This window comes from Myotis myotis, unplaced genomic scaffold (assembly GCF_014108235.1).
Source record: "Myotis myotis isolate mMyoMyo1 unplaced genomic scaffold, mMyoMyo1.p scaffold_m19_p_6, whole genome shotgun sequence".
Classification (NCBI taxonomy): domain Eukaryota; kingdom Metazoa; phylum Chordata; class Mammalia; order Chiroptera; family Vespertilionidae; genus Myotis; species Myotis myotis.
The window spans coordinates 79714755-79742373 of NW_023416368.1; the positions used below are offsets into that span (position 1 = coordinate 79714755).

Consider the following 27619-nt stretch of genomic DNA (forward strand, 5'->3'; position numbering starts at 1 on the left):
TTGTTGTTATTGATGAGTTGTGGTCTTAAAAGTGGCAAGAGCAGCCCAGCTAAGTAAAAGCCGGGCTCTACTTTTAGTGATGTTTCCTGTTGTTATCAGATGAAGGAGCCAGTGACACCTGGAAGTCAGGTCTGCCCTGCTGGGAGCCCCACCGTCACCCACCCAGAAGGCGGGGTTTGCGGCCCGTTGGCCTCAATTACCCAACCTGGACTGGGCTCCGGTTCTCGGGATGTGGAGTGAGGGATGAGTGCAGAAGGCGCGGGATGGCTATGCGCGCGCTGGCCTCCAGGGGCCGCTGCGGAGGCGCCCTTTTGTGGTCCTGATGCTGGAGCGAGCGGGCGCGGAGGAGGGAGGAGGGCGCGGGGACCGGGCGGGAGGGAGGCGGGAGGCGGCGTCCGTCGTTGTAGCTGTGAGTCCGCCCGCCGCCCGCCGCCGCCGGCTCGGTCCCGCGCCCGCCGCCCGCCTTCGCCCGTCATGGCCCGCCTCACGGAGAGCGAGGCGCGCCGGCAGCAGCAGCAGCTCCTGCAGCCGCGGCCCTCGCCGGTGGGCAGCAGCGGGCCCGAGCCCCCCGGCGGGCAGCCCGACGGCATGAAGGACCTGGACGCCATCAAGCTCTTCGTGGGCCAGATCCCACGCAACCTGGACGAGAAGGACCTCAAGCCGCTATTCGAGCAGTTCGGCCGCATTTATGAGCTCACGGTGCTCAAAGACCCTTACACGGGCATGCACAAAGGTGGGCGCCCTGGCCCCCTCCCTCCCCTCCCTTCTCTCCACCCCACCTTCCGGCATCTTCTCTCCCCCAGCCCTCCTCTCCTAACCACCTCCCTCTACTTGCCTCTGCCACGGCATCATTTCTCCCCCTTCCACCCACCCTCTCCTCCTCCCTCTGGGGGTGCAGCTGACAGATCCGATCTGGCCCCCTCCCCTCCTCCACCCCATCTCCCTCCCTCTCCACCTTCCGGCATCCTCTCTCTCTCTCTCTCTCTCTCTCTCTCTCTCTCTCTCTCTCTCCCTTTCTCTACTCTCCCATCTCCCTTTACCTCCCATTCTCCACCCCCCAAGCATCTCTCTCTCTCCCCTCCCATTCCCCCTAACCCCCACCCTTCCTCCCTCCCTCACCCACTCTTTCCTGCCCCTTTGCTGGGGGACCTGCCTGAATACCACCACCCTCCCTGCTCCCCCCGTTCCCTCGGCCTCCCCAGGCCCCGTCGGGGAACTTTGCGCCTCTGGACTCCATTGCTTTGGTCATTTTCACAAAGCCAGGCCGGTGGGGCAGGTCCAGCTGGCCTCCGGGACATACGGATGCCCAGGACCCCGGGCTAATCGGTAACTACAAAGAAAGCCAGAGGGGGGTTGGGGGGCGCAGGGAGCTGAGCCAGGCTGAGGGGGGAGCACCAGCCTCCGGTGGCTCAAATGCTACCGTTCACCCTCCCCCCTGCCCACCCTCTCTGTTTGGATCAGCATCCCCCTCCATTTCTCTGCCCTCCCCCTCCATGCCTCCACCTTTGGCTCAAGTTAAAACTAGCCGATCCCGTTAGCAATGTGTTGAGGTCTGAGGCCAACGATGATGCGTCTGGGCTGTCCATCTGGCAGAGCCCAGATCCTGGGGTGGACAGGGGAGGTGTGGGCGGCCTGCAAACCAGCGGGAGGCAGGTTGGGGGGAGGACTGCCTGCCTCCCTCCTACCTGATTCTCTCTCCGATGGCACGCTGGGCGCAGGTGCCCGGGGACCGTGCCCCAGCCTTGACTCGGATCATAAGCACAGTCTGAATTGGGGTGGCATTGACAGCTCTTCTGTTGGCGGTTGGGGGCTGGGGTTGGGGATGGCAAAGGCTTTGCACTGAACACTCATGGCAAGACCCTGGAGGGACCTTAGGGTGGACCAGAGCCCATGACCTATTTCAGAATCATTTATCTCCATCCTCCCCTCCGTGTGTCAGCATGGTAATCATGAATAATGTTTGTTGAATGAATGAATGAATGAATGTGAGCCTGGTAGGATGGAGCCCAGGCCTGTCACTTCAGCTAGACCTCAGCTGATACCCTAGGAAGGAAAGACTCCCCCCCTTAGCCTTTTATCGAATCCTATCATCACAAAAAGAAGGGGGGGCTGGGAAATCTAACTCCTCCAGGTGGCCTAGGAGGACAGAGGGCTCACTTTTGCCCATGAATCCAGCTCAGGAATCCACGGCTCTATAGAGGGCTCTGTCCACACTCCACCCCTCTGGACTCCATGGCTTTGGTCATTTTCCGGTATGTCTGAAGAGCCCATTTCTAGAAAGATTCTGATGGGAATCAGGGGGTGTCCATGTGGCCCCCCAAATGTTGGGCTGGAAGGCTGCTGGCGAGCTCTGGGACAGGGAAGCAAATGGGTTGCAGAGGTGCCCCCTCCTCATTTTTAAATCTCCCCTGGAAATCCTCCCCCAAAGCGAGAAGAGGTGAGGGGTGGAGCTGCAGCCCAGGTTCACCTGGGCCAGAGCCTCAGTTTCCCCACTGTTACCAAAGCAGGGCCCATGAACGCGGGGGTGTTTTTTTCTGGCTGGAGAATGTTGGGATTGGGGGGGTGTTCAGGGTCTTTCCCTTTTCCCATCTTTCCTTGGAGGCTTAAATTAGGAAGCAGGGTATCCATGATGCTCAGTCCTCATCCTCCTCTTCACAGGGGCCCTGGGCCAGCCTGAGCCCTGGACGTAGGGCCTGAGGGTAACAAGGGGGTGGGGGGCTTTCCCTCCTGTCTGCCCTCACCCTGTACCCTCAAGTCAAGGATAGATCCCCCTCCTGGTCCCACCTGGTCCTGGGCCTGGAGGGACCTTACCTGGAGGTGGGGGTGTCTCGAGTGCCAGCAGCTGGGATGGAGGCCTGTGTGACCTCTGGCCAGTGGCTTCCCCTCTCTGGGCCTCAAGCAAAGGGACGTGGAATGATGAACGGGATGTGGGGGAGGGGAAGTTCGGGTACCTCCCAGAGAACACTTCTCTGGTGTCGCTTCTGGGGAACCAACTAACCTCTAACTCCTCCATGTGGCCAAGAAGGAGTGTGGCCGGGGTGAGGGGTCTGGGCCCAGTGGTGGAGCCGCTGGATGCTGGGAGACTCCCATGAGGCTGGGCACCAGGTCAGCTGCAGGGGCCAGAATGACGTTAAGCCAAAACATCCATTGTGGTCACCGTCCCCCCACCCCCAGCATTGTCATTATCCTCATGACCATCCATCTCATCCTTAGTTTTCACATTCAGGGGCCTGTTTGATCTCTCCCCGAAGGGCTCGCCACTGAGGGGGGCTTGTGAGCACCACCATATTTCATATAAAAAGGAAACTGAGGCTCACAGGGCCAACTACTGGGCCAATTTCTGGGTCCCAGGGACCAACCAGAGCTGCCCTCCCCACTGTCACGCACCTTCCCCCTCCCGGGCCAGGGGAAGCAGAAGTATATGCGTGTGATGAAGGGGTGACAGGTTCTTCCAAGATGAGGATGAGGCTCCCGGATGGCACGGGGGAGGTGGCTGTGACATCTGACAGCCACAGCCAGTGGTGGGGCCTGCATGTGGGGGCCTTCCAATTCCTAAGGGCCTGTACAGTGGGGGGTCTTGCTGGAACCAAGAGAAAGGCAGGGGGTTCAGCAGATCCTCTGGGCTTTGGGGATTGAACAGGGCTTGGGGAGAGGACAAGAAGTGAGGGGTCCTTAGAAAGAGGGCAGACTGGGTTTTTTTTTTTTTTTTTTAAAGAGAAGTGGAGAGAGAGAGCGTGCCACCCCCCACCCACACACAGGGAGAGGCAGAGAGAGGGTGGGAATCAGAAAGAGAGATGGAGAAGGGGGATCAGGAGGTCACAAGGCTGCTTCCTACCCCATCCCCCAGATCGGTGCCTCATCCAGAGGAACGGGCCCTCCCTGGTGTCCCCAGCCCAGCCAGGAGCTCAGGCCAGGAACCGAGGCCCGGACTGGGGCTCCCAGTGGCCAGTATACAGTCATCAGCCCCTTCCAGCCCCCTGGTGGGGGACAGCCCCTCTCCCCCCGCCCCCCGCCAGGACTCTCGCTCCAGGGGGCTGGGTGCCTGTAGGAGCCCTGAGGTGTCCCTCTTCCCTAATCAGGGCTGAATATTAATACCCGTCCTGGCGATAGGGTTCGCTGGCCGCTGCCTTGTGGCCCCCCATTTATGGTAATCACATGTGCATTTGCATGTTAATGACAATATTTATCTTAAAATGGAGGTTGTGAGGGGGGCCGGTGTGGTGTGGGGGTATAGGGGGCCTGTGGTTTCCATGGGAGCACCAGCTGCTCTGCTTGGTGGCAGGAGGGGAGGCTGGAGCACGCTGAGCTCAGAGGCGTGAGATTCCGAGTGTGACGTGCCAGCCCCAGGGAGACAACGGGCTGGGCTGCTGGCAGGCACTGCCCGGGGTGGGGGACTGAGGGAGGAGCCCTTTCCCTGTGGCATCGGAGGGCACAGTGGCTGGGGGTGGGGACTGAGCAGAAGCCACTGGGACTGGCCGTGTGGCTTTGAGGCAGGCGGGGGGCTCCGTGCCTCTGTTTCCCCAGCTGCCCACTCTTCATTGATTTAACAGGCTTTTATGCGGCCCCTGGGGCCTTACAAGTGACTGTGACATCTTTCCTGCCCTCCTTCAGGCAGAGGACATTGATTGAGCACCTACTGTGCGCCCGTATTTGAGCACAGCTGGAATTGCACGCACACACACAGGATCTCTATGAGAGTAAGCAATCCGTGAACCCATTACTACCCATAGGACTATCTATTGAGCTTTGCTGTGCGCCAGGCCTGGTACACCATGTTGGACAAAACAGGCACCCCACAGACCCTCCTAGGTTCAGAACCAGCAGGTGGGAGGACACAGCGTTGATGTCAAGGCTGTGATGGCAGAAATACACACTGGCAGGGACAACCTAGAGGAGGCTCTGCCCTCGCATGTGTGGAGGGCAGGAGGGCTTCCTGGAGAAGGCGGTCATTGTGGGAGAGCAGGTAAGAGCTTAACATGAAGATGAGCTGGCTTCTCTGCATCTTCCCGGCTAGGTGGGCTTGGGCAGGCATCTTTGTCTCTCCGCGCCCCGGGTTTTGTCATCTATAGAATCGAGAGGCCGAGGAGCCTCCCATCTCAGCGGGGGGTGGGGAAGGTGAGGATGGGGATGGCAGATAAAGTTTTTAGCACAGAGTTCATGCTTGGTCAGTGGCATTGGGCGTATCATGTGACTAAGCTGAGACCGGAAGTGTGAGAAGGACCTGGTGAGGGGAAAGGTGTTCCTGGTGGAGAGAACAGCATGTGCGAAGGCCCAGAGGAGCGCTAACTCTGGTAGCTTCGGGTGCGGGGAGGATGGAGCTGTTGCCCTGGTGGGAAAGGAGCAAAGGGTCTTCGGAGCCCCAGAGCCCCTTCTGATGTGGGGCTTAGTTAGCAGGCCTCTTCTGAGAAGTTCTGGCAGTGGAGTTGGACCCGGGAGTTATCTCTGAAATAGGCTCCTGTCTCTCTCTTTCACCCCTAATATTGGCAGATGAGAACCTGGCCATAATGAACACATAGTGGGACCACACGCATTTATTTATTCCTTCAGCCAACACGTCTTGAAAGCCTTTGGGGGACTTGCTTTATACTGGGCAAGAGAGCGTCCTCTGATGGAAAGATAGAAGCAGACACTGGCACCTTCAGCCACAGTGGTCAGGGCTGGGCCTGAGGGAGGGATGCCGGAAATCCTGCTGCATGGAAGGTAGGCATCAGAACTGAGGCTTTGAAGGATGAATAGGAGCTTGTCAGGTGGTGAAAGCATTTCATTTATTTACTAACAGAAGTACTTACTGTGTTCTGGGCCCTATGATGGGTGTGAAACAGGTCAGCTAGATGGATGTCTTCGTCCTTATGGATATGGGCAGAAGGAACTGGGTTTGCAAAGTCCTGGAGGTATGAAGGGGCACAGCTGAAGTTGAGGAGGAGTTAAGTGAGACACAGGAGATGAGCAGAGAATCAGCATGGGCCGGACCCTGAAGAGCCTTTGATGCTAAACTGAGCTTGGATTCTCTCCTGAGAGCACTTGGGAGCCATGAAAGAATTGAGAGCAGAGGAGGACCTCAGTTAGACCTTCATGGAAAGGGAGCTTTATGTCTTATTACCCTGCATTGCCACCACCAGCCTCTTTCCAGCCTCCCAGCCTTATTCAGAATATGCCCACTTCCTACACACCTGCATGGATAATGTGGAAGCTTCCCGGGTGGTGAGGCCCACAGTGTGGGAAGAGAGGGATGTAAAGGAACAGAATGTGTTCAGGTTGCAGGGGTTCTTAGAGAACCAGGTTAGCAAATGGGTCAGGTGAGGGATTTGGGCTCAAAGAGGGCCAACACCCAGCCCCAAGTCACACAGCAAAATAGCCAAGCACCACACCTGCCAGCCTGAGCCTGGCCCACTTCAGAAGAATGCCTTCCAAGAGCCTGGCTGTTGTGGGAATGAAGGTAACCAAGGCCAGAGGGAGGGGCTGCTGGATCTGGGAGACACTGACATAGCAATAGTCTTGTTGGTCTGGAGTGATCATTACTGAGGCATAAGCTCTCTGAGGACAGGGGCTGCGTCTTGTTTGCCATTTTGAAGTGGAGCATGTGGATGAATGAGGGCATGAGGAGATGAGAGTGTGGGGAAATATGGGATGTGGAAGGGTGGACTGGCTAACAGATAGATGGAAAAGTGAGTAGGTGAATGTAGGCATGAATGGATGGTTGGATGACAATGACTCCATGTATGTATGAGTGTATTGGTGGATGAAAGAGTGGGTAGATGGGTAGAATAATTAATAGATTGATGGATGGGCGGGTGGGTGGGTGGGTGAACGGCTGGATGAATATATAGATGGATGGATAAAAGAATAGATAGGTGGATGGAGGAATGGATAGATGGATGGAAAGATGGATGATGGTGGATAGATGAATGGAGTGTGGATGGAAAGATGGGTGTATGATGGATGGATGGATGGATGAATGGATGGATGGATGGAAGATGGATAGATAGATGGGAAGATGGGTGGATGATGGGTGGATGGATGGACAGGAGAGTGGGTGGCTGAATGAGTAGATGGGAGGGTGCATTGAAGGATGGAAGATGGACACCTCCCCAACATTTGCCACCTTCCTTCTCACCTGGTGGGTGGGATGGCCATCAGCTTTGCAGGCCGACAGACTTGATTTCCATTCCTGGCTCTGCTTTTATTTCTGACAAGTCACCTCATCTTTTCTTAGCTTCTTCATCTGTAAAATAGAAAGACTATTGATAGCTATCTTAGAGAGTCGTTATAAAAATTAGAATTCACTTATATAATGTGATTGACGTAATTACTGAGTAATGCCTTGCATATTGTTTCTGTCAATACATAGTTAGGCAGTCAGATAGTCAACAACTGTTTATCAAGTCTCTATGACGTGCCAGGCACTGAGCAAGGCTCTGGGTACACCAAAAAGTCCAGCAGGGAGGAGGGACTGACAGTAAACCAGTAAACACATAAGTAAGATTGAGATAGGAATGAGCTGCTCTGAAGGAAGAAAACCAGATGTGTGTTAGGGGGTGACAGCTTACCTTGGGTGGCCAAAGATGGCCTCTCTGAGGAGGTGACATTTGGGATAAGATCTGAATGATAGGTGAGAAAACTGTTATTCTAAAGCCGAGGGAAAGGTCTTCCAGGGGGAGGACACAGCATGTGCACAGGCCTTGAGCTCAGAATGAGTTTGACTTGTTGCAAGAAAGGCGAGGAGGCCGTGTAGCTGGGGCAGAAGGAGCAAGGGAGAGAGAGGGAGGAGGAAAGGGCAGAGAAGTGATGGGGGCAGGTCCGGCAGAGCCGTGTGGACCTCGGGAGGAGGTGAGGGGGGGGCCCTGGAGGGCTGTGGGCAGGGGTCCCTTAGGGAGATCATTTTCCAGAATCTGGAGAATGTGGGCTCTGGGCCTTCCACTTACTAGATGGGGAAAAAGGCACAGAGAGTCCTAGAACATGACTGTGTGTTTGGGAGGGTTTAGAACTCCAGAGTCAGGTACCTGGAGGCATGAAGGGGGCTGCACGTGTGTCTAGGAAATTACAAGAGGGTTGAATTTAAGGGCAGTGCAGGGAAATACTGAGAGAAGAGGTCAGAAGACAGCAGTGATTAGGTTGGGAAAGGCTGGCAATCTTGGCCCTGACCTGAGAGCTCTGGGGAGCTCTGGCGGGCTTAGAGCCAGGGAGGGACATAGTTCACAGTTGAGTGCAGGGATATCCCTTTGGTGGGTTGTGTGGAGGAAGGATGGGAGCAGGATGGGAGGCCAAAGGTCAGAGAGGTGGCCAAGCCGTGGTCCAGGTGGGAGAGGATGAGGCCAAGCTGGGCCTGGGCTGTGAGCTTGGAGAGGAGGGGATGGCTGGAGACATATTTAAGATGTCAAATTATCAGCTCTTGGTTGGGGAGGGTAGGAGATGAGGAAGAGAGAGGATTCTTGTGAAGTGGGTGTTACCCAGGGTGACGCTGCTGCCAGGGGTCACTGGGTAATGTCTGGAGACATCTGTGATTGTCACGACTGGCAGTGCTCCTGGCAGTGAGTGGGTGGGACGAGGCATGCTGCTCAGCACCCCACAGTGCCCAGGGCAGCCCCCACAGAGGGTGACCCATCCCTAGTGTCAGCAGTGCTAAGGGAAGAGACGGATAAGTCACTGCTCTAGGGTGGATGGATAGTGGATAGATGGATGGACAGATGGACAGGTGGATGGATAGGTGGATAAATCAATGGATGGATGGGTGGATGGATGGATGGATGGATGGATGGATGGATAAGTAGATGGACAGGTGGATGGGTGGGTGTAAGGGTTGGTGAATCACTGGTGACTAAAGCCCTGGGAGGAGTTAAGATGGCTGTGGGCAGGAGATCTGGGAAGGGGATCCAGAAGAGCCCTGAAAAGTCCCAACATGGAAGGCGGGGGCAGAGGAGAGGCAGCAAAGCAGCCAGGGAGGTAAAAGGTCAGCCAAGAACTGGTGCACCCAATGGAGGGGTCCAGGAATGTGATCCCTGAGCCTGAGGCCTTGCCCTCTTGGACGGGAACGGGTACGTTTATACGTGTGGGGAGGGACAGTGAATAGGGGAGAGGGCCCATCAGCCCGTTGCTCTCAGTGACGAAGGTGATGGTTGCAGATTGCGAGGAGGAAGGAAAAGGTGGAGAGGGTGGCCGGGGCAGGCGGGTGATGGAGAGTGGTCCTAAAGCAGAAGGGAAGATCTCCTATAATCCTTAACAGATAGTATTATGACTGCTATTTTATGAATGAGAAAGTGGGGCTCAGAGATGTTAAGTGGCTGGCCCAAAATCATCGGGCCTAGATTAGGCACTAGATCACAGAGCTGAAATTAAGGACCAAGAATGTGAGGTACCAGTGTGCAGGGGCTTGGGATCAAAGGGATTTGGAATAGGGGTTCACACAATCAGTTATGGTTAGGGTCCTGGCTGGGGAGAGAAGATGTTGGGGATCAAAGAGAAGGTGAACAAGGTTGTCTTTCCTGCATTTGTTTCCCCAGCAAAGCTGGCACACAGTAGGTGTTCAGAAAATATTGACTGGTGGGGGGAAGGAGGAATAAAAATGCATCCAATGTGGTCACTGCCCTCAAGGAAGTGGTCTTGATATTAGCAGGTCAGTTTGGAAACGAAATAAATTCAGTCAGTCAGTCAACAAGCATTTATTGAGCACATACTGCATGCCTGGCACTATTTAGGTCCTGAGGACCTCCACTGAACAAAACACATAAAAACTCCACTCCTAATGGAAGCTACAGTTCAGTGGGGCAGACAGAGCTAAAACAAATAGAATATATGGCATGTGAGATGGTGATAAGGGCACTGGGGAAAAAAGAACAGGATGGGAGATGGTTGAAGGCTGTAATTTTAAACAGGATGCTCAAAGAAGGTTTCACTAAGGGGATAACATTTGAGCCAATACCTGAAGGAAGTGAGAGTGAACCATGAAAAGGTTTTAGGGAAGTACATTTCAGAACAGCATGTGCAAAGGTCATGGGGCAGGACCTATGTGGCTGGAGCAGAGTAATCAAGGGAGGAGGCAAGGGTAGGGAGTGGATGGGGGCAGGGTGTGCAGGGTCGTGTGGGCTTCAGGGAGGACTTGGGCTTTCACCCTGAAGGAGGTGGGAGCCCTGGAGGGCTATGGGCAGAGGGGGACAGAACCTGACTCGGGTGCTCACAGTCACCCTCTGGTGGCTGCTGTGGGGAGTACAGATTGGGGGCCAGGATAGAAGCTGGGGGACCAGGGCAGAAGCAACTGCCCTGTCCAGGTGGGAGATGATAGGGCTGGACCACGATGGAGGCCGTTATCAGTAGCCAAATTCTACTGAGCACACTCTGTGTGCTGGGCGCTGGGGACATGTCAATGACTGGGACACACCCTGTCCCCACCCTCAGGGTGCCCACAGCCCTTTGGGGGCCAGTAACACACGACGAGGCAGTTACAGCATGAGTGAGCAGAGATGGGGGACACACAGGCACAGGAGAAGCCCATGAGGTGCCTCACCCTACATCGGTTGGGGTGGTGAGGCTTACCAGAGGAGGGGGTGACTCAGGTGAGGAGAAATGAGCCAAAGATGATTAGGGTGTGTGGACCAAGGAAAGGTGGTGTTCAAAGCCCGCCAGTGAGAGGCTGAGCACGGGTGTGCCTGGACGCGGCCAGCCAGGGTCAGTCCCCAGAGTTACCAAGCTCCCCAGGAAGTGACAGAAATCCCAGACTTATGCATGAGAATAAGCATTATAAATAGTAAGAAGGAAAAGCCATCCTTTTCATTTTAAAACATTTTTAGGCCATTCCGTCAGTGTAACAAGCTTCAACAACTTAAGTAGTCCCCAGTGTGCGGTGGTTTTCTGAAACTCAGAAACCTCTGGCCCCTGTTGCTCTGTGACATTGGGCAGATGACTCAATGGCTGGCATCTCAGTTTCCCCATCTGCAAGGTGGAGATAATAATAGAAACAATAGTGCCATTATCTTTGTCTAGTCTGAGCATTCAAAGGATTGATATGGTGGCATGCCCCCATAAGATGCCTGGTGCTCAGTGGAAGTCAACTATTATTGTTGTTACAATTTCAACACGAAATCACCAAAGATCACATCTCAGAGCAGAGAGCAGAGGATGTTGGCATGAGGAGGGACCCTAAGGATTCCCTGGCAAAGACGTTTTCTCCTTGTGGAGCCATTGCTTGCTTACCTTCAGGGCCGGGGAGCCCTCTCCTTATAAAGAGATCCATGATGAGGCACGTCTAGTTACTCACTGTATTAGGAAATTTTATTTTTCAAACATATTTTTGTTGATTTCAGAGAGGAAGGGAGAGGGGGAGAGAGATAGAAACATCAATGATGAGAAAGAATCATTGATTGACTGCCTCCTGCACACCCCCTACTGGGGCTTGAGCCCACAGCCTGGTCATGTGCCCAACTTAGAATCAAACCGTGACCTCCTGGTCCATAGGTCGATGCTCAACCACTGACCCACACCGGCTGGGCAGGAAACTTTCATACATGGAGGAAATCTCTTGCCCCCCATAGGTTCCCCCATTGGTACAACTCTGCCCTTGGTTCTCAAGAGATCTGTGGGCACTGACCCTCCCAAGATCAGCCCTGGTCCTAGCGTTGAAAATGGAGGTGTGTGTAAAAGGAACCATAGAATTGTCACGTGCTAAGCATTCTGGCTGTCAGTTCTTGCAGGTGGACTTGCCCTCTCTACCTGCCCCACTCACCAGTTAACCCCTCAGGGTTCAGTCAGTTTGGGGAGCGGCTGCTTGACACCCAGCCAGGCTCCCACATCATCAACGGGGCTGATGTGTGGTGTGGGGGTGGCCAGGCCTGGAATCAGAGTGAGCAGCTCACCCAGTGTGGGCATTGGGTGGGCTGAGTTTTCCCTCCAAGGGCGGTTGGAAGTCTGAGATCAAGGTATCAGTTGAGTTGGTTCCTTCTGAGACTGAGAGGGAGAATCTGACCCAGGCCCCTCGCCCAGCCTCCAGTGTTGCTGTCAGTCCTTACTTCCCTTGGCTTGATGATACATCGCCCGATTCCTGCCTTTGTGTCCACATGGCCTTCTCCCTGTGTGCACGTCTCCGTGTCAGGATTTCCTCGCTCTTATGAAGATACACGCTGTGTTGTATTAGGACTCACTCTAATCCAGTATGACCTCATCTTAACTAATTCCATCTGCAATGACTCTACTTCCGAATAAGGTCACATTCTGAGGTCCTAAAAGTTAGGACAGCAGCATATGAATTGAGGGCTAGGGAGACGATCCAACCCTATCAGGAACTGAATGCCAGGGCTCTATAAATCTAGAAACGGGTAAACATCACACATTTTCACCAACTAGAGAAGAAAAACTGAGAGTCCCAGAAGAGATTGGGCAAAGAGAACTGGGAATCATTTCAGCACCAGGGACAGCGACCCGCGGTTGGGTTAATTCTTCCTCGTGCAGCAAAATTCACAGACACAGAGACCCAGTGGTATGGAAGGTTGCTCTGGGCCCCTCCCTGCCCTTCCATGTTCTGCAGGTGGGGCTCCACAGGCGAGAAAGGGCCCAAGGAGGAAGGGTTCTGCCCCTATTTTGGATCGCCGGCAGCCTGATTTCTTGCCAGCCATGCCTAATTTCCCTCAGGTTTTAGGGCTAGTTATTCTTTTTTGTTGTTAATCCCCAACTGAGGATATTTTCCCCCATTGCTTTTTAGAGAGGATGGAAGAGAAGGAAGGAAGGGGGGTGGGGAGAGAGAGAGAGAGAGAGAGAGAGAGAGAGAGAGAGAGAGAGAGAGAGAGAGAGAGAGAAACATTGATGTGAGAGAGACATATCGGTTGGTTGCCTCCCACACACGCCCTGATGATGGCTGGGGATCGAACCTGCAACCAGGGTACGTGCTCTTAACCAGGAATTGAACCCATGACCCCTCAGTGTGCAGGCCAACGCTCTGACAACTTAGCAACACCAGCCAGGGCAGGGCTAGGTATTTTATCACCTCTCATCTCCCTGAAGACCTTTGGGGATTAAATTCAGAAAATAGAAACACACACACACACACACACACACACACACACACACACACACATAACAGAAAGTTAGATCATGGATTGGGAGATGTTTGCATCACACAGAAACAAAAACAGATAAACACACAATATATATAAAGAATTTCTAAAAAGAAACAAGTTGCCTAGCTTCAATAATTCAGGAATGTACGTTAAAATCTCAATGAAATGTAATGGCACACCCACCACTAACATTTAAAAGGCTGGGAAAACCGAATTGGTGAGAAAGAAGCACCAATAAGATTCTCAGACCCCATTGGTGGGAGTATACGTGGGTGCAACCACGTCGGAAAACTGTTTGAAATAATCGATTGAAGCTAAACATATACCAACCTTACAACCAGCAATCCCATTCCTGGATATGCCTTTGTGCATCAAAATATTTATGTGAGAATGTCCCATGGCAGCTTTATTCATGGTAGCCCCAAACAGGGAACAGCCTAAATGCCGCCCACCCACAGGACAATGGGTAACCATTTGTAGTATATTCATAGGATAAAATATTGCACAGAAATAGAAAGGAATTGATCCCCGAGACACACAGCATCCACAGCTGAGTGGAAGAAACCGGACACAAAAGCGGACATACACTGTGATTTCATTTACGTAAGTTCAGCATGGGGAGCACGCAGCTACAGTGATGAGCAACGCACGAGGCGTGGGAAACCATAATGAAAGCACGATCTGGTTACCACAAGGGCCAGGGTCGTGGCCACTTCTTGGGGATGAAAGATGGTCGTAGGGTGGACGGAACATGGGGCTTCCGGTGGCTTCCATGTTCTATTTCTGGATCTGTGAGATGATCACATGGCTTTATAATTATTTAATTATACACTTACAGATGCTGCCCTTTGTGGGGGAGGAGGTTTGTAATATATACGATTACAATTTTTTATTGTGGTAAAATTTACCATTTTACAGTGTACATCTCAGTGGCATTACCCACATTCACGTTGTTGTGCAACCATCACCACCACCCATCTCCAGAACGCTTTTCATGTTGCAAAACTGAAATTCTTGGACCCTGTGTCCCCCCATCCCCAGCAAAACTGCATTTAATACCAACTCTTCATCCCCATTAAACACTAACTCTTCATCCTCACCCACAGCCCCTGATACGCACCATCTACTTCCTGTCTCTATGGATGTGACTCCTCATAAAATGAAATCATACGCTATTTGTCCTTTTGTGTCTGGCTTATGTCACTGAGCATAAGGTCCCTGGGTTCGTCACGTTGTAGCACGGCTCAGAATTTGTTTCTTTTGTAAGGCTGAATAATACTTCGTTGTACAGATAGGGTGTCCCAAAAGTGTGTACACATACTTTGAATAATTATAAAGGCAGTGCTTATTAAAATACATTTCATTTCCAACACTGAGCTATCAGCTGTTAAGGAGTGTACACATTTTGGGGGGACACCTGTATATCCCACATTTCGTCTATCCACTCATCTGTTGATGGATATTTAGGTATTTCTCTACCGTTTGGCTATTGTGAACAATGCTGCTGTGAGCATGGGTGTACAAATATCTCTTTTGAGTCCCTGCTTTCAATTCTTTTGGGTATCTACCCAGGAGTGGAATTGCTGGATCATATGGCAATTCTACGTTTAACTTTTTTGAGGACCTGCCAGACTGTTCTCCACAGCGGCTGTACCATTTTACATTTACAAATGTTCTTTAAATGCTGGCGCCTGTCTTCAGCTCTGCCTGGTTCCCCCCTCCCCAGAGTTCCAAGAGACCTCTCAGGCGTGGGGTGGGCACCCCTCCCCACCACCCAGCCCAGCTGGTGGGAGCAGCCACTGTGGTAAGCATCGCCCGGCAGGACAGGATGCAGCTTTAATTAGCTCCTGCCTGGGGTGGAAGTGTGCTCCCCAGAGCTGTTCCCAAGAGCTCTGCACGGGAAGTCGGGAGTGAAGGGAGGCAGAGAGACAGGGACCATGAGTGGGAGACGCTGGGGCCGGGGGACACAGGGTCCAACAGCATCAGAGCAGCCAAGGATGGTCTCATTTCACAGGCAGTGAAAACAAGGCCCGCAGAAGTTAGGCAAAGCCCAGCCCTGGGCCCAGACCTCGAGGGTCCATCCCAGGGGTCCGGACACCTGCCTGCCACCCCCACCCCGTCTTCTGCAAACATCTTTCAAAGTATCTTTGATCTCTTGGTCTTTCTCTGGGCGTTTCTTTCTCTTTGCTTCTCTTCGTCTGTCTCTGTCTCAATGTTTCTTGTTCTGTGACTCTCAACATCTGGCACCCCGCCCCAACCCGGGACGCAGTCCAATCACACCCTGGCTTTGGACACCTCCAGGGCCTCTCCTGATTGGCTCTGCTCTTTGCTGCCGGACCACACACCCTCTGGAGCCTCGGATGCCCCTTGGTGGGTCCATCTCAAGGCGCTCTCGGACCATGCTCTTTGGGGAAAACTGAGGCAAAGACCAGGCAGCGCCCTATCCAAGACCACAAAGCGAGTCAGTGGCAGAGCCCGCTGCTCCTCATCCCAGTGCTGGGTCCTCTCCCCATCGTCCTCTCCCCACCACGCCCTGACCGCACTTTGCCAGCCCACAGCTCGGAGAGTCTCTTCATCTGGTGTCAGCCCCAGACTCCATCATCAGCGGGTCTCCTCTCTTCCCTCCCTGTCTCATTCTTTGGGAAGTGGCGGGGCTGAACCACTGCTACTGCACCCTCCCTCCCCCCGCAAAAGGTGGCTTCGGTTCGGGTCCTCTTTTTTAATTTTTAATTGTAGTAAAATACACATAATATAAAATCAACCATTTTCTCATGTTTTTCTCCCCCCCCCCCCAGGTGTTTTACTGTAGTAAAATACACATAATGTTAAATTCACCATCTTAACCATTTTTAAGTGTATAATGCAGTGGCATTAAGTGCATTCACATTGCTGTACAACCATCACCACCATCCTCCTCTTGGACCTTCTCATCTTTCCCAACTGAAACTCTGTCCCCACTAAACATGACCTCCTCATCCTCCTCCCCAGCCCCTGACAAGGTCTACTGTCTGTCTCTGTGGATTGGGCTCCCTGGGGACTTCTTACAGGTAGAATTATACATTTGCCCATTCGTGTCTGGCTGACTTCACTGAGCAAAATGTCCTTAAGGTCCATCCATGTCATAGCAGGTGTCATCATTTCCCTTTTAAAAGAGTGAGTGATATTCCACTGTGTGGATGGACCACACTGTTTGTCCATTCATCCACCCATGGACACTTGGGTTGTTTCTCCCTGTTGGCTGTTGTGAATGATGCTGCTATGAACGAACATGGGTGCACAGCATCCCTTTCTCTTAACACCCCCATTCTCTCCCTTCCAGGCTGTGCCTTCCTCACTTACTGTGCCAGGGACTCCGCCATCAAAGCTCAGACTGCTCTGCACGAACAGAAGACCTTGCCCGGGGTGAGTCTGGATGCTGCCTGGGGAGCGGGGAGAACAGAGGGGTGGCTCTCAGCCTGGGGAAGGCCAAGGCCCTTCTTGGGATCAGCAGTGTCTTGACTCAGAAAGAGGTATAGGTTCAGAGGGACAGAAATGGTCACCAGTGTGAGCACTTATTGAGTGCCTACTGCACAGTGGGCCCAAGCGTCATACCGGAGCGGCTGTGTGTGGTTATGCAGGTGGCACTGGTTGAGGGTGTGAGACCTGAAGATGAGGAAGCATTAGCAGGCAGCGGGAGCAGCACGTGCAAAGGCCCTGAGGCAGAATTGTGCCTAGAGTGTTAAAGGAACATCGAAGCAAATAGAGCTTCAGCCCCATGATTTGGGGGTTGCTTGGGCAGGATTTCCATCCCAAGGGGAGGTCGGCCCAGGCTCTGTACCTACCAGGTCTTTCTTTCAGCCCTGTCCTCTTTGGGTGGGCAGAGGTCCCCTGAGCCAAGTGAGCCTGGTCTCCAGGCAGCACCTCCTGCTGGAAAGTGAAGGAACCACAGTGAGATTCGTGGCTCTGGGGGTGGAGCTTGCCATTCTCTCTGGATTCTCAGAGACCCTTCAGCAGCAAAAGCACTCAGGAGCTGCTTGGGGCACCTGTATCCATCAATGCTGGGAGCAGGAAGTCTGGGGTGTGCCGGCCCAGTGGGTTATAGATACACCAGGTGATTAGGGAAGGCCTCTCTGAGGAGGCAACCTGATGGTCTGAGGGAGGGAGAGAACCTATCTGCCCAAAGGGCATCCATGATAGAGGACACAGCCAGTACAGCGGCCTCGAGGCTGGACCAAACTCAGTGCCTTTGAGGAGCACCGAGGGGATGAGCAGAGTGAAGCCATGGAGTGAGGAGGAGGGTGGAAGGAGGATGGGGAAGAGGAAGGAACAGGACTCCGTGAGGAGTTCGGATTTTATTCCAAGGGTAGTGGGGCCATGGGAGGGTGGCAAGCAGAGGAATGACCTGGTTTGATTTCAGTGTTCAAAACCCTCCTTCCAACTACTGGAGTCCTGGGGCTGCTTAACAAAGCACCACAAACCATGGCACTTAAAGCATCAAAAATATATTGTGTCACAGTTCTGTGGGCCAGAAATCAGAAACCAAGGTGCCAGCAGGGCTGCACTCCCTCTGGGAGAATCCTTTCTGTGACTCTCCCAGCTTCTGGTGGCTGCCAGGAGTTCCTTGGCTTGTAGACTCATTACTCCAATCATTCCCGCCTCCGTTGTCACAGGGCCTTCTCCTCTGTGTCTGCATCTCTCCAATGTCCCCTGCCTTTCTCGTATAAGGATACCTGCCATTAGACTTAGGGCTGACCATACATCCAGGATGAGCTCATCTCTAGATCTGTCATTTAATTCCATTCATAAAGACCCCTTTTCCAAATAAGGTCTCATTTTATTATGATTTTTTTTTTGTTAAAACATATTTTTATTGGTTTCAGAGAGGAAGGGAGAGGGAGAGAGAGATAGAAACATCAACGATGATAGAGAATCATTGATCGGCTGCCTGCTGCAGGCCCCCTACTGGGGATCAAGCCCGCAACCTGGGCATGCGCCCTTGACCAGAATAGAACCCGGGACCCTTCAGTCCGTAGGCCGACGCTCTATCTGGCTAGGGCCAAGTAAGGTCTCATTTTATTCCCAGGTTCCAGAGGTTTAGGACTCGGGTATATTTTAGGGGGACCATCATTCAACCCGCTACGGAAGGTTAGCACAAAACAAACGGCCAGATGGAAGGGCGCCCTGGGGCAGCATCACCAGGGAGAAACAGCTGACCTGCTTGGCAGACTCAGTAGACAGCAAACAGGGTGGCTTCTTGGAGGAGGGAGCATTGGGGCTGAGTTTTGAGAGATGGGAGGATTGTGGCAGATGGAGATGAAGATGGGGGTGGTGTGAGGACAGAGTGTACCAAGATTCGGAGGCAGGAACGTGCCTGGTGTGTTGTTGAGAGCACACGAGAGCCTCTGTTGTCTAACGGAAGAGTTTACATTAGTTTAGGAGGAGTTTTCGCCCAGGGCGATTCGGCTCCCAAGGGACACTGGGCAATGTCTGGGGACATTTGTCACTGTCAAGACTGGAAGATGCTGTGGGTAGAGGCCAGGATGCTGCACAACACCCCGCAGGCACAAGACGGCCCACAACAAAGAATGATGTGCCCCAAGTCAGTGGTGCCAGGTGGATAAGTCCTGGTTAGGAAAAGAGCTGGTGAGCAGTGCTAACTGGAATATAATGCAAGCCACACGCAGCATTTAAAATTTCCAGTAGCAACGTTTAAAAAGGAAAAAGAAACAGGTAAAATGAATTTTAATGCTATATTTCATTTTAACCCAATATCTCTAAAATCTTATTATTTCAACAGGCAGTCAGTATAGTTTATTACTTATTATTAAACAAATTTTAAAATCCCATTCCCCAGTCACACAAGCCCCATTTCAAGGGCTTCGTAGCCACATGTGGCCGGTGGCTATCTTATTGGACAGTATGGTTCTAAAATGTTCTAAGCCCAGGGTCACCTCAGACACGATGTAAATGAATGGGCGTGGCTATGTGCTAATAAAACTTTATTTACAAAAGCAGGCAGGGGGCTCAGGATAAGGCTGTAATTCGCCATTCTAGACGCGTGCTGTCCAATAGAACTTTCTCCCATGATGGACATGTCCTGTCTGTGCTGTCCAGTATGGTGGCCACTAGGCCCACGTGGCTATTGAGCCTTGAAAATGTGGCAAAAATGACTCAGGAACTAAATTTTTAATGTTATTTAATTTTAATAAATGTAAACTTTAACTTAAGTGACTACATGTGGCTGGTGGTTACCACATTGGACAGATCAAATCTAGAACGTTCTATATTAGAGGTTGGCTACTGTGTTAGCACAGACCCAGAATGTTCTAGACTGGGGCCAGCTACTGTACTGGAGAGTGCAGAGCCAGAATGTTCTAGACTAGGAGCCCACTAGCCTACTGAACAGTGCAGTCCTGGAGTATCCTAGGCCAGGAGTCAGCTACCGTATTGGGTAGCACAGACCCAGAATGTTCTAGACCCGGGAACACGATGCAGTATTATTACATATCTAGATTGCAGGGATCGAGGTCTCTCTTGGATGCCAGCTCACTGTTGGGAGGTGAGGCATTTCGGGCAATACCCTCGCCTCTCTGGGTCTCAGTTCCTCAGCCTCCACATGGAGCCTGGGTGTGAATGGTCACTGTTGCCCAGCACTGTTGGGGCCCCTCACCTAAGACCCTATCCACCAGGGGGGCTGGTGTGGCAGAGGGGAGACGGTGGGTAAGAGAAAGCTGGTCGCTAGCCTCTGGGAGGTGAGGGCTGATGTTTGAGAAATAAGGGGGCGGTGGTTCAGAGTTGGACCCTGAGGATGCAGGGACCCCTGGGGACCACCAGCAGGCCTGGGAAGCATCCTCCAGGAGTACAGCATGATTTCTGAAGATTATTTCTTAAAGTTTGCAAAATACTACACACTTAGAGGAAAGTGCACGCAACACAAACGACAATAAAGCAAGCACCCGCCTTGTCACTACACAAGCGGCATCCCAGGAACCCCCAGCCCAGCCCCAGCCCAGCCTCTCTCTTTCTGTTGGAGGAGCCACTGTTCTGACCTTTCTGGTCCCCAGCCCCTGCTTTTCTCCAGGGCCCCAGCACTTGCCAATACGTTGCTAAAATATTAGCATTCCACGACATGAATACACAGTGTATCGTTCCTCCTCCTGCTGGTGGACATGTGGGGTGTTCCTGGTTTTTGCTGTTCGAAATAGAGGTGCTTGGTTCTGGTGGGCACATGCCCACCGGGCACATACCCAGAAGCTCTGACCCCTCCCTAAGTGTGTGTATCTTTGGCTTCTGATTAGCTAAGGGGTTGACTTTCCGGGTGAGCCACCCTCCCCCGAGGACACCCACAGATGTGGGACCAGCCTGGCAGAACCAGATCTGGAGGCTCCTTGGCAGACGGCACGGTGGAAGGGGGCTGCTGGGGGCAGAAGGCCCCCTCACCTGTCCGCTGCCTCTGAACACCGAAGTCTGAGCCCCTCACCCCAAGGGATCTCCACCAAAAGACAGAGCCTCATGAGGTCGCCTGGTGCTGGAACACCCGCCCTGTGGCCCTTGTGCCCGCACATGCCCGCACATGCTCGCACACACAGCGGGGAGCCAGGGGCCAGAGCTGAATCATCTAGAAATCACGACAGCCACCACCTCTCCTGTCCCCTGCACTGCCCCCCCGAATCCCCGTGTGCATGTGTGAGTTAGGGAAGGCATTGTACAGCGGACACTTGTCTTTTTATCTCTTGATAAAAAGTGAGATACAGCGGCAAGCCTCTCACCTGCTGGGTGACCTGCATGAGCCCCTTCTCTTACCCACCGGCTCCCCTCGGTCAAACCGGGAAGGGAGTGAGCCGTCACCTGCTTGCCCTGTGTGCCCACACCACGAAACAGCCGAGCTCCCCCTCCCCTGATGCTTCTTTCTGAAATAAGAATGACCCCCCTTTCCCGTTCCTTCCTCGTGTGCCAGTAGGGTCCGTGGGGGGACACAGCTTAATCAAATCTCAGCGTCCTGGAATAGGATCCTGAATTGAATACAACAGAATCCCAGAATAGAGCCCGAATGGACCCAGGACCCTGAATCCAGGCGGAGCAAGTGCCTCAGAGCCCAGCAGAGGTTCTCAGCTGGGCTGTCAAACCCCAGGCTGGGGTTCCTGGAAGTGGAATGGGTCCCACAGCAGAGACCAGTGTGGCCAGCTGCTGTCTCTCAGACTGTTTAAGGCAACACCGTCTTTTTCGTCATGAAGGTCTTGGGGGCAAGGGACACCCCAGATCTGGTCGCCACCCTACTGCTTATCTGAGCACCTCTGAAAGGGATGTGTTTGTCTGTTCAGCTGTGGGTCCCCCCCAAACCCTTCCTGAAAACCCTTTCTGTGCACAGAGGAGTCTCTGAGGCGCCCCCCTTGCAGGAGCCACACCCACACCCCATGACTTGGCTCAGCATCAATTCAAACCTGCAAATGAGCAAAGGGCCCCAAGGGGCTGAACATCTAATGCTTTGACCTTCCCAGGCCTCCATTTACTTACCTGTGAAATGGGACTATAGGAGTGTTTTGAGGATCCTGTGAGGTGACACATTGCCAGGTGCTAAGCACACGATGGGAACTTGGTAAATCTATGCTGAATGAATGACCGGACCATCCAAGGCAAGACAAGCTGTAGGACTCCTGGCCAGTCGTGTTGCCTTTCCAAGCCTGTTTGCTTCCCAAGAAGGGGGGATAGTGTAGACATGGCCTGGCACAAACTCGTGGGTTACCTCCCCTGCTGAGCATTGGTGCCCAGCACATCTCCAGCTTGCTCTGTGCCCATGGGGACAGGACCTAGGCTTTGCTTTCTGTGAAAGTCATAGGTCTTGCTTCGTCCCATGTCAGCTGTTCTTTGTGGATTCTGTGCTGGGTCTTTTTGGGTAAGGAGGCACTGAGACCCTCAGCCCTGCCCTGAGAAGCTCACCCCAAGGAGGAACAGTGTGTGTGTGTGTGTGTGTGTGTGTGTGTGTGTGTGTGAGAGAGAGAGAGAGAGAGAGAGAGAGAGAGAGAGAGAGAGAGAGAGAGAAAGTTGGGGGTTATGCCTTGATCAAAGCAAGGTCTGGGCAAAGCAACCAAAGCAGATAGATAGTGAGAGGAAGGCTTCAGGGGGAGGTGGAATTTGAGGGGTTCTCTTCAAGGTGAGAATGGGGTTCAGAGGGGTACATTCCAGCCAAGTTAGTGCAACAGCAGTGCCCCCGGGGCCCCATGGGAGGAATGCCTGGGCCTGAGTGGCAAAGGAGGCTCGAATGCCAGGCTGAAGAACTGAATGCTACCCCAAGGGCAGTAGGGAGTCATGGCAGCATCTAGACGTGGAGGGGGGCTTGGTCTGGGCCCAAGTGGGAGAGGAGGAGGCTGGAATGGTGGCGTGGGCAGCCCAGAGTGGGGGGCCACCTTGCTTCCTTCCTTTCACCCCCCCAGAAACAACCCAGGTGGGGCTTCCCCTGGAGTCCCCACATTTTCTAAAGGCACAAGTTTGCAAACCCAGGAGGCTCTTCTGGGCCCCCACCTGACCACTGGAGACTCCTCCTGCAGGCCCTCCCCTCAGCGGCCGCAGTTTCCTCTGTAATAGACACAGGTCAGACTTAAGGGGTTCTGTGTTCCCAATGCTGTATGGTTTGGTTGAAGTCACTCAGCCAAAGCTGGGGGGCAGAACAAGGACTGGACCCCAGTCACTTAACATGTGTGCCCACCCCAAACACAGACACCCCCAGAGCCCCAGCCCACAGGAGCTTGGCTGGAGGTGTGGCTGGGTCCCCAGAGGACCCCGAGGAAATCCGCAGGAGACTGAGCCTCTGATTCTGACTTGCTTCTTTCTCTTTCTGACTTGCCCATCCACAAAACGGGAATGTTCCCATCTCATAAAGTTGTTTGGAGATGAATGGGGCCGTGGATATACATATTGCTCCAACATGAGAAAGTCTCTCCCTCCAACTCCTGTTCACTTCAAAACCCAACACAGACTTTCCGTCTTCAGTGCAGCCCAGCACAGTCTGTGGCTCTTCACTGTTCTTTGCTCTCGGCTCTCCAGCCCTTGATTCTGCCCTCTGCCCCTACCCTGACCCTATGCGTCTGGGAGTGTCTGTATCTGCCTCTGTCTTCCCCTCCACCAGACAAGTGGGGTCCTCCCTGGGACGCAACATTACTCAGTATGAGGCACACTGGGAACGTCGTTGAATAAGTGAAAAGAGGAAGGGAGGGGGCAGGGAGGGAAGAGATGCAACACTGGGGAGCCAGAGGTAGAGGAGGGAGAGAGGGCACTCCACAGAGACCTTGGTGGGGCAGATGGAAAGAGGAAGCTGGAAGGAGGTGGGCAGAACCGGAAGGGTGGGCAGGGGTGACTGGAGAGGTGGGGGTATGGGGAGACCTGCCTTCCCCCCGCCCCCTGCGACACCCCCCCCACACCTTCTCAGCGTTCCGTGGGCGGGCAGGGCCTGGCCAGTGGCTGGCGGGTTGCCTGGGAGTGGGGCTCAGGGAGTGAGGCACTGGGCCTCAGCTTTCTTGCTGCGTATGCGCCCCTGTGCGCCCAGGGCCGGCAGTGCGGGCCACAGCACATGGATGCCAGCCAGCCTGGTGTGAGTCTCTAGGCCGGTGGGTAAGGCGGGGTACGGGGCTGTGGGGTGTGGATAGCTGGGCCTTCAAGCCTCGGCTTTTGAGTGGGGGACTGGAGAGGAGGGGGCTGCCCCCCTGGCTTCTGGGAGCAGACCAGGACCTCCTCCTCCTGCCAAGCTGACCCTGAAGGGGGAAGGAGCCTTGCAGTAGGAGGTGGAAGACCCAGGCTCTGCAGCCACAGCTGAAGGCGCAGTTGGTGAGCAGGTACCCAGGCCATGAGAATGGGGTGAGGGTTGAGGGTGCTGTGTTGGGGGCAGGTTCCCTCCTCGTGGCCCCCTCCCTTGTTCCCTCTCTTGGCTCATCCATCTCTAGAAGATTATATTTAAATATCTCTTTTGTGCAAGGCAGGAGCTAGGCTCGCCCCTAAGAGGCAGTTTCCATGGTAACAACAATTGCCAGCTTCCATGTGGTGAATCAGTGTTGCCTTGGCAACACCATCCTCATCTGCCCAAGGTGCTGGGAGGGGGGAAGAGGTGAGGGCCAGTGGAGGTGAGGTGGGAGGGGTGGGGAAGCAGGAGGCTGATGCTCAGGTGCCCCCTTTCCCCCGTTTCTTTTCACCACCTCAGTCTGCCCCCAGCCCAGAATCTGGTCCCATCTGGTTGAAATCATCTCCCCTCCTGCCTCCAGCTAGCAGGGTGTGGTACCCAGGTGGAGAAGGCTCAGTGTGTGTGTGTGTGTGGGGGGGGGGGGGTTGGTGAGTGAAGGGAGAATTGTTCCCCCTTTCCTCTGAGGGTGTGGCTGGGTGGCAGATCGTTGGGCTACCGGAATGGGGACACCAGATTGGGGAGGCTGAGGCCTCTCTGGTTTTGGAGCTCCCAAGGCTGAGTTCACATGGAGGCAGCCAGGCCCATATGTGCCTGGGATACACTTTCAGAGAAGGGGGAGGCGTCCGAAGTTGGAGGGTCTCAGATGGGGGGAGCAGAGAGAAGGAAAGGACTCAGAAAAAGGGAGGTAAGCTAGAGTGGGGAGGGGAATCAACAGGGGGAGGGGACCCAGGGAAAGGGGTGATCAGTGAGGGAGGGGGTTCAGAGCTGGGACAGGGTCTTGAGGGAAGAAGACATAGGGGTTTTAACATTGGAGAGAGGTCTCTGCTCATGGGAGTGGGTGGCAAGATCTCTAAATTTGACTTCTAGGACTCCTAGTGCCTCACCTCACCTACCGTGACCTTGGTGGATATAGTAAATAGCTTTTCTGGGCCTTGACTTTGACATCTATATAACGGGGTGAAACCGTGCCTCTCTCTCGAGCTTGCTGGGCAGCTGCACTATGATTAGAACATGACATTTATCGAACACCTTCTCTGGACGGGTGGGGATCTACTCCAAGATGGTCTGACCTAGGACCAGCACTCGCTGCCCCCACACCTGCTGGGGAGGGACCAGGTGTCTTTCTGTCCTGGTGGATGTTGACCCCTTTCTTCTGGTCAGCTTAGTTCAGCAGGCTCCTCTGAATCTCCCATGTGCCCTGCCCTGTGTGGGGTGATGCTGTGGTCCCCAGTCCGGAGGAAGAAGAGCAACACTAGCCATGTCCTACCCTGAGGCAGAGGAGGAGGGAACCCAGAGAGGGGAAGGATTGCCCGCTTGGGGCTTTTGAGTTGGGATTTGAAGAATGATTAGGAGTTCACCAGAGATACCAGGTTGGGAAGAGGATTCTGTCCTAGGACCAGCGGAGAAGTAAATGCCACCCCCATCCTACATCCCTCAAGTCTGTTGTCAAATACTCACATTAGCTTATCTCATACCCGTGCCTGGGTAAGTGTGGGGGTGGGAACTGGGGGTGGATTTCTTCTGTTGAACATCATTTTCAGGGCCAGGGGCAGGGGATAGAAGAGTCCAGAACAACGAATCCAGGTTGGTCCACTCAGGTGTGACAGTGCTCCCACCAAGGCTTGGGGAGCTGACAAAAGTAGCAGTCTTGGTATACTGGTCAGCTACTTCTGAGAACAAACCATCCCAATCGTTTTTTAAAATGTATTTTTATTGATTTCAGAGAGGAAGGGAGAGGGAGAGAGAAATATCAATGATGAGAGAGAACCATCGATCAGCTGCCTCCAGCACGCCCCCTATTGTGGATTGAGTCCACAACCCAGGCATGTGTCCCTGACAGAATTGAACCGGGACTCTTCAATCTATAGGCTGACGCTCTATCCACTGAGCCAGACCAGCTATGGCCCACCCCAATCACTTTATTTGTTCATGATTCTGTGGGTCGGTAATCCCAACCTGTAGCTGGGGAGTTCTTCTGCTGGTCTCTCCTGGGGTCATTCATGCAGCTGCAATCAGTTGGGTCTTAACTGGGGCAAGCTTGGGTCAGGACGGCCTCACTGCTATGTGCTGTGTGTCAGCGGGGCCTCTCTGTGCATGAGGGCTCCCATGTTCCCATAGTTTGCCCCAGCATGACCTGGAATGACTTGGTAATCTCAGCGTCTCAAGTGTGGAAGCTGCAGGGTCTCTTGAGGCCAAGGTTGGAACTCCCACAACTTCACTTCGATTGGTCAGAGCAAGTCACATGGCCAAGTGCAGATACAAAAGGAAAATAGATTCCAGTTCTCAAGGAGAGGAACCACAAAGTCACATCACATACAGGGACTGGCGGAGTTGGGATATCTTTGCAAACAGCTCATGGCACTTGGGGAGGCAGGAAGGCTTCCTGGCGGAAGGGATATTGTTACTGGGTTTTAAAGGCTAAGTAAGAGTTTTCCAGACAGTGTGAGCAAAGTCCTGTGGGTGGGACCATGTATTATTTGGTCTGAGTGGAGTGTTAGTTGCTGACGGGTGGTTGGTGGGATGCTGAGGCTGGGGAGGTAGGCAGGGTTGCCTGGCAGAGCTCAGGCAAAGTTTCTACCCACGCTGCTCCAGCTGCCGACCTTGACCTCTCCCCACCCCCTTTTCCCACAGATGGCACGGCCAATCCAGGTGAAGCCTGCGGACAGCGAAAGTCGTGGAGGTAGTTGTCATCTCTCCGTGACCTCCAGGCTGGGGGTTGGTGGAGGGATGGGGGAAGAAGGGAAGGTTCCTGCACAAAAGGCTGCAGCAGTGCCCTGCCTGCTCACACACTAATGGCGTGGAGACAGGAAGCAGGGCCGCTGTCCTCTCTTCCCGACCACAGGGCCACAGGCCTCGTGCAGCTACTTGCCCCGGAGCTTGAAATACCTGATTCCTCTCAGAGATCAGTAATGGGGATCTTCAGACACAGAGGGGATGGGGTCCCTGAAGGGCTCTGGATTGATTTTTGGGGTTGTGTGTATGTGTGTGTGTGAACGTTTGCATGTTTAGACAAGTGGGTATGTCTGTGTATATAAGCATGCATACTTGGGCACACCTGTGTGCAGACAGGTGCAAGTATGTGCACATATGCATGTGTGTTTCTGAGGCTGGTGTAGCGGGGGTGCGTGCACCGCTGCGCACCCAGCCTGTGCGTGGGCATGTATGTTCAAGTGTGTGTGCTTGACTGTAACAGGCGGGCCTGTGGGCGTGCAGGTTGGGGCCTGGTGTCTGCAGGGGCTGGACTGTGTGGCAGAGGTGTGCCCAGGGAGGGGGGTGCTTGGCTGTCCCCAGAGGGATTCAAAAATTCTTGGAGATTTTTGTCTCTCCTCCCCATCTCAGGTGGATTGGGGGCTGAGGGAGAACAGCCAGCCGGGGGATGGTGTGTGGGACGGGGCTGTTAGGACCCCTGGAGCTTGAAATGTGTAAGAGCCTGGTGAAGCCAATATGGGCTGGGAGCCTGTTTTCAGGCCGCCAGTGTGGGTCAGGGTTTGGAGAGCTGGGGTTTGCATGTCTCCATCTCTGTATCCTCTCTCTTGCTCCCTCTCCCCCCATATCTCTGTCTCTCTCCTTACCTTTTTCTTTCCTGTCTCTGCTGCTCTCTGTGCCTCTCTGCTTATCTCTGTTTCACTCTCATACGTCTTTCTCTTCCTGATTTGCAATCTCTCTGCTTCTGTGTCTCCCTCCCTCCCACCCCATGAGTGACAGCTGCCAG

At 53.6% G+C, this 27619-nt stretch overlaps 1 protein-coding gene across 7 annotated transcripts in view; it reads left to right on the plus strand.

The window, feature by feature from the left end:
- Positions 1 to 356: 356 nt before the first annotated feature.
- CELF5 (CUGBP Elav-like family member 5) overlaps positions 357 to 27619 on the plus strand; it is a 43472-nt gene continuing 16209 nt past the window's right edge. For 4 of the 7 annotated variants that reach the window (XM_036314219.1, XM_036314222.1, XM_036314224.1 and 1 more), the window contains exons 1-3: positions 357 to 733; positions 16360 to 16442; positions 26539 to 26590. In XM_036314219.1, the coding sequence (XP_036170112.1) occupies positions 475 to 733; positions 16360 to 16442; positions 26539 to 26590 (394 nt within the window). In that variant the 5' untranslated portion in view covers positions 357 to 474. Of the gene's footprint in view, positions 734 to 1157; positions 1327 to 16359; positions 16443 to 26538; positions 26591 to 27619 lie in introns of those variants that run through there. The other 3 variants (XM_036314220.1, XM_036314223.1, XM_036314226.1) reach the window with 2 other exon arrangements.